Source organism: Vigna radiata, chromosome 1, assembly GCF_000741045.1.
Source record: "Vigna radiata var. radiata cultivar VC1973A chromosome 1, Vradiata_ver6, whole genome shotgun sequence".
Classification (NCBI taxonomy): Eukaryota; Viridiplantae; Streptophyta; class Magnoliopsida; order Fabales; family Fabaceae; genus Vigna; species Vigna radiata.
The window spans coordinates 2,468,672-2,475,567 of NC_028351.1; the positions used below are offsets into that span (position 1 = coordinate 2,468,672).

Consider the following 6,896-nt stretch of genomic DNA (forward strand, 5'->3'; position numbering starts at 1 on the left):
CCAGAGATCTTGGTATAAAATGCTTCATTGATGCATATTGGGGTCTAAACCTTGATGATCGAAAATCTTCTTCTGGATTTTGTATCTACATCGGTCCCAATATTAACAATTGGTCATCCAAGAAACGTGTTGTATCTAGAAGCAACACCGAAGTAGAATATCGTAGTAGTTCTTCTGCTACTGCTAACATCTCCTGATTTTAATCTCTTCCATTTGAGTTACATGTCTCTCCTTCAACACCTACTATATTTTATGATAACTAAAGTGTCATTCTTTTAATAGGCAATCCTATTTTGCACTCTGGTATGGAACACTTCAAATTATACACACACTATGTTCATAATCAAGTTCGACAAGACCACTTTCATGTTCGTCACATTTATGCTATGTTTCAAGTGGTAAATGAATTTACAAAGCCTATCTCTCAAGTTGTCTTTATAGTTTTTCGAAATAAACTTATTGTGTTAGACTTTCTCAACCACTCTGTGTTTATGAGGGCGTGTTAGAGAATATGTATTTATTATATGTATTGTTTTTCCATTTGCATATGCTACCTTTCTCTCTATACAACTTTATGAACTAATATTAATTATGTATCTCTTTTTAATGAAGAAAATATTTGATGTTTAAAAGAAATCATATTAGAATTACCTTATTTGTTTTTAGAAAGTATTTAAGAATGAAGAATTGAATATTAAAAGTGTTAATTTTTTTTTATAGAAGTTGGCAACAAAAAAACTACCATATATAAATTAAAAGATATATCCCTAATAAATATTATCTCTTTATTTGAAAAAAAAAGGAAATGAGCATATTAAATAATTGAAACAAGTGATGAAAACATATTAACAAATTGAAATAAGTAAAAATCTTGGTGGTGGCAGTGATGTTCGTCTATGTAAAAGTGAAAAAGTTTGAAAGATTTACGAAAAATAAATTATAGAAAAAAAAAAAATCGTAGAAACGAGGTATGTTTATAAAAAGAAAATTCTATTTTAAACCTTTTAATTGTTAATGTAAACGTAATTTTTTTTTTCTCTTTTATTTTTTGGATGACTTTTTTTTTCCTTATAATAATAGGAGTTGTGAAAATGAAGTTGACTTAAATAAATTAATACAAAAAAACATCAGGTTAATTAACAAAAATAGTATAATATAAATTAATCGAGATACTTTCTTTACTTCCTTCATTTACTCTGCAATTTAAACGTAATTTAAGCCAACTCTACATGTTTTATAAAATAGGATCTTGCTAACAAAGAAATTATGTAAAAATAATTAATAAACATTAAATTTTACAAAGGTTAATAATTAAACATGATATTAACTCAATTTTGAGCTTAATAATTTTTAATATAGTTTTACTTTATTTAGAAGATAATGATGTCTATAAATATTATAAAACTGTAATTAATAATTTATTTGATATACACAAACAAAATTAAAATTAATAAAATAATTATAATATTGTTATACCATTTTTTTAACTGTTTGTTTTTTATTTTAATATTGCTAAAAGTTAAAATATAATTAAACGTAACAAAGAGTTTAAATTAACATAGAAAACAACAAACCGAAATAAATAAAAAAGTAAACAATCCAGTATGTCAACTACCAAGTAATAAATTGCTAAATATCTAAATATTAAAATTAATAATTAAAATATGTTATATAAATTTATATTATTTTAGTTAATAAAGATAATTATTCAAGATTTTAACATTAATGAAATCAATAATTATTAATAAAAAATAATTAATTTTTTATATGAGTTTATTTTATTTTAATTAATAGATTTAATTATTTCAAATTTCAATATAAATATAATAAAATTAAGAATCATTATTTATATCTTAAACAATAGACGATAGTTAACATTTTCCTATTAAAAATAATAATTAAATTTAAAAGATAATAATATTATTTTTAAAATACATACAACTATTATAATTTAGGATAATGATATTTAAAACTAAAAAAAAGTTGTATACTTGACACAACCCTTCATTAATCTTGGTTCTTTTTCCTATAATTTATATATTAAATTAAACTATTTGATTTTAATTTTTAAAACGATAAACAAATTTCATCAATTATTAAATTCTCAAAAAGAAAGATAAAGAAAAATAAAGATGTATGAATGTTAACAAAATTAAAGGACCAAGATTATTACAAAGAAACAAAAATTGAATTTTTAATGACAATAAAGATTTCATTAGCTGTCATATAATGGAATTAATATAAAAAGTAATGATAAAGTTACAATATCTACATTAATTTCTTACACGATATAGACTTAAAATAGTTATAGAAAAACAAACTTTTATAAAAATGAAAAATAAACTTTTATAGAAATAAAAAATAAATAAAAAGTTAAAAATGAATAAAAAAATAATGAATGATAGAATTAAATGAACATATAATTTTTGTGTGTGTCTGAATACTTTCTTTTTCTAATACAAAACATAAAAACAAATATTTAACTAAAAAAAATTAAATTTTTCCAAAGTGGTGAAAAGAATTATGATATATGTGATTTGGTTTTTGAGAAAGTCCTCCTTTGTCAATCCCTCTTCTCAACTATGTAAGGTTACTTTCTACTCACCACTCACTCCATTCATTCTTTGCTTCCTGCAATTCCTTCTTCTCTCTCTCAAAAACCCTAATTCCCAATTTCACTAATCGCTTCTTCCTTCTCGCCCCGTCGCCAGGTTTGTCTCCTTTCCTCTCTTGATTTCTCCAATTCCCCTTTCTTCGTCTCTTCTCTCTCTGAATTGAACTTTGCGCATAGCGCTTTAGGGTTCCGATTCGCCGGGGAAGATGAGCACGCAGAAGAAGCGCGCCTTCCAGATAGAGGCGTTCAAGCACCGGGTGGTGGTCGATCCCAAGTACGCCGAGAAGACGTGGAAGGTTCTAGAACACGCTATCCACGAGATATACAACCACAACGCCAGTGGCCTTAGCTTTGAAGAGCTTTACCGGTTGATTTATTCGTTTAACTATCAATTAACGCTTTTGGATTTCAGTGCTCCAACTTTGGTGTGAACTGTGCGAGATGCGATTTTGGATTTTTTTTTCTTTTATTTAATAATGTTGTTTTGAGTAAATTACACCGACTCCTTATGTTTTTGCACATGATGTTTCTTCTTTTTCAGTTGCTGCACTAATCCCCTTAATTTTTGAAGAACATTATAGTATTCATCCTTAATTATTTGTGTAAAAAAATGTATTATGACCTTATATAAAAGATGTTGTGTTGCCTCAGGGCTTACAACTTGCAAATATTGACAGAGGTTCTTATATAACACATTATATTGACCATTTCCCTGTGATGCTGTTTGGCCATTGTAGATTATTATGCTTTTTTGTATGATCAGTTCACCAGCTTGTACTTCTCATTCACATGGACATTGCATGTAGTTTGTTCTCAGCCTACCATTCAGTTAGAAGAAAAAGCTCCGATCTATATCTAGTTATTTACTAATTGATGCCACATACCTCCTGTAAATTTGTCGATTTTAGTAATTCGAATTGAACAAAAATCAGGAGTTTATTTTTCTTTAAATTAATTAATTTCCTAAGCTTGCTTAATTAATTTGCCCATAGATCTCCTTACCCATTGTTGTGTATTTGTATGTATTTGATTAATTTCTGATCATTGTGATATGCCCATTCAGGAATGCTTATAATATGGTGCTACACAAATTTGGGGAGAAACTTTACACAGGACTTGTGACGACCATGACTGCTCATTTAAAAGAAATTTCTCAATCAATTGAATCTGCTCAAGGAGAAATTTTCTTGGATGAGCTCAATAGGAAGTGGGTAGATCATAACAAGGCATTGCAAATGATCCGAGATATACTGATGTACATGGATCGAACATTTATACCTAGCAACCATAAAACACCTGTTCATGAGCTTGGATTGAATCTTTGGAGAGATGTTGTTATCCATTCCAGCAAAACTCAGGCTAGGCTTCTAGATACACTTCTTGAGCTTGTGCTCAGGGAAAGGAATGGTGAGGTAATAAACAGAGGATTGATGAGAAATATAATAAAGATGCTTATGGATTTGGGTTTACCTGTTTACCAGCATGACTTTGAGAAGCATTTTCTCGATGTATCCGCAAATTTTTACTGTTGTGAGTCCCAGAAATTCATTGAAACTTGTGATTGTGGTGATTATCTGAAGAAAGCTGAGAGACGTTTAAATGAAGAGTTGGAGAGAGTATCTCATTACTTGGATCCCAGAAGTGAGTCAAAGATAACTAATGTGGTGGAGAAGGAGATGATTGAAAGCCATATGCACACTCTAGTTCATATGGAGAACTCAGGCCTAGTTAGTATGCTTGTAGATGACAAATATGAAGACTTGCAAAGAATGTATAATTTGTTTCGTAGGGTGCCTGCTGGGCTCACAATTGTTAAAGAAGTCATGACTTCCTTTATACGGGATACAGGTAAACAGCTAATTATGGATCCTGAAAGGTTGAGAGATCCTGTAGATTTTGTTCAACGCCTGTTAGATTTGAAGGATAAATATGACAAGGTTATTACAATGTCTTTTAATAATGATAAGACATTTCAGAATGCCTTGAATTCCTCTTTTGAATATTTCATCAATTTGAATGCCCGGTCTCCAGAGTTCATCTCTTTGTTTGTGGATGACAAACTTCGCCGAGGGTTGAAAGGGGTTGGTGAGGAGGATGTGGAGATTGTACTAGACAAAGTAATGATGCTCTTCCGGTACCTACAGGAGAAGGATGTGTTTGAGAAGTATTACAAGCAACATTTGGCAAAAAGGCTTCTTTCAGGGAAGACTATATCTGATGATGCAGAAAGGAGTTTGATTGTTAAGCTCAAAACAGAATGCGGATATCAATTCACTTCTAAGTTAGAGGGTATGTTTACTGACATGAAGACTTCTCATGACACAATGCAGGGTTTCTATGCTGGCCAAGGTACTGAGTTGGGCGATGGCCCTACACTATCTGTCCAGGTGCTTACGACAGGATCATGGCCTACTCAGCCTAGCCCACCGTGTAATCTTCCACAAGAAATATTGGGTGTATGTGACAAGTTTCGAACATATTATCTGGGCACACATAATGGTAGGAGATTGTCCTGGCAAACTAATATGGGGACTGCTGATTTGAAAGCAACATTTGGTAAAGGCCAAAAGCACGAGTTGAATGTTTCCACATACCAAATGTGTGTACTAATGCTTTTCAACAACGTTGAGCAGTTGACTTGTAAGGAGATAGAGCAAGCCACAGCCATTCCCATGTCAGATTTGAGGAGATGCCTTCAGTCTCTTGCCTGTGTGAAAGGAAAAAATGTTCTTCGAAAAGAGCCAATGAGCAAGGACATAGCAGAGGATGATGCATTCTTCTTTAATGACAAATTCACAAGCAAGTTCTTCAAGGTAAAGATAGGCACTGTCGTTGCACAGAGGGAGTCTGAACCAGAAAACCTAGAAACCCGGCAAAGAGTGGAGGAAGACCGAAAGCCACAAATCGAGGCAGCAATTGTGAGGATAATGAAATCAAGACGAACTCTAGATCATAATAATATTGTGGCTGAGGTCACTAAGCAGCTGCAGTCACGGTTTTTGCCTAATCCTGTTGTTATTAAGAAAAGAATTGAATCCCTTATTGAGCGTGAGTTTTTGGAGAGGGATAAAGTGGACAGAAAACTGTATCGCTATCTTGCTTGAACTGTGTATTTACTTCTTTTGTTGGCACTCCAGCTTGTGATTGTCTGTCATGAGTTAGATGCTCATCATAAAATATTTCTGCCAAGTAGTGTAACTCTCCTTTGCATATCAACAAAACGTAGACTTGTTAGGTTCACTTCTTTCAGGCTGCAAAACTTAATAGATCATTTTTAGCTTTTTTTTTTCCCCTCAATATCAATAAACTGAAACTTTTTAGCTTGTGGCCCTTGACTGTAGTATACGTTTCAATCATTATTTCTTTAACCTACTGCCTGAGAAGGAAGCTTCGCCATGGAATTAACAGAAAAAAAAAAACATTGGTTTAATTACTCTTTTAGTCTCAATTTTCAACCATCAATTTCAAGTTGCTTTTTCAGTATTTTTTAGTCTCTATTTGTAAAAAAAAAAGAATACATTTAGAGTTGTGTGATGTAACAATATCATGTAACAAAGTTTCAATTTAGTTTTTATATTTGTTTTTCTCATTTAATTTATTCCTATTTTTTTAAAAAAAGAATAATATTTTCTTTCTTTAAATTAAAATTAAATTTATTTTTAATAAATTTTATATTATTATTTTTATTAAAATTAATATTGTATTCAAATAAATTACTTTATAAACAATTTTTTATTAAGATTAAATTGGTCATTTTATTCTATTTTTGGTTAAAATAGATCAAATATATTAAACTTATTAATATTGATTAAAACTACACATAAAAATTTATATATGATTATTAATTAAATAAGTTTAGATAAATCATTTTTTTTTAATTAATAAAAATATTTGTAAAAATGATAGAGTTGGTTTAAATATAATTTCATAAATATTTAATAAAAATATCAATTTAAGATTTATTTTGTTTCAATTTAAAAAAGACAATATTATTTCATTTTAATAAAAATTGAAACTAAATTAAATAAAAAATAAAATATAGGGAAATTCTAGACTTTGTTATAGGTACTAGTATATGTAATATTTCATTTCATCAGTATAAAACTCTTAAAATAAGTCTTATAAATATGGTAACAGAGAGAAATTTGAGATTTTTAAAGTTGAAAACTTACATATGGAGAATTAAAACCTAACTATACTATTGTTTTGTCTGTATCTCTCTTTAAATCAACTACAAAACATTCTTATATTTGTTTTCATTATTAAGGTGATAATTATAAAC

The 6,896-nt window shown here is 29.5% G+C and overlaps 1 protein-coding gene across 2 annotated transcripts; it reads left to right on the forward strand.

The window, feature by feature from the left end:
- The first annotated feature begins 2,547 nt into the window (after positions 1–2,547).
- Positions 2,548–5,941, forward strand: LOC106772522 (cullin-3A). 2 transcript variants are annotated; one of them, XM_014658982.2, is made up of 3 exons: positions 2,548–2,711; positions 2,792–2,981; positions 3,678–5,941. In XM_014658982.2, exons 2-3 carry the CDS (start codon positions 2,821–2,823, stop codon positions 5,716–5,718), a joined length of 2,202 nt encoding a protein of 733 aa, XP_014514468.1. In that variant the 5' UTR covers positions 2,548–2,711; positions 2,792–2,820; the 3' UTR covers positions 5,719–5,941. The 2 variants fall into 2 exon arrangements, with proteins under 2 accessions (XP_014514468.1, XP_014514460.1); XM_014658974.2 differs by having other exon boundaries at positions 2,800–2,981.
- The last annotated feature ends 955 nt before the right edge of the window (positions 5,942–6,896 follow it).

Bases quoted from the DNA above. Each gene is read 5' to 3' on its own strand.
- LOC106772522 (XM_014658982.2), top strand. From the start codon at position 2,821: ATGAGCACGCAGAAGAAGCGCGCCTTCCAGATAGAGGCGTTCAAGCAC. The intron at 2,982-3,677 runs GTTGATTTATTC...ATGCCCATTCAG, and splicing joins AGCTTTGAAGAGCTTTACCG to GAATGCTTATAATATGGTGC.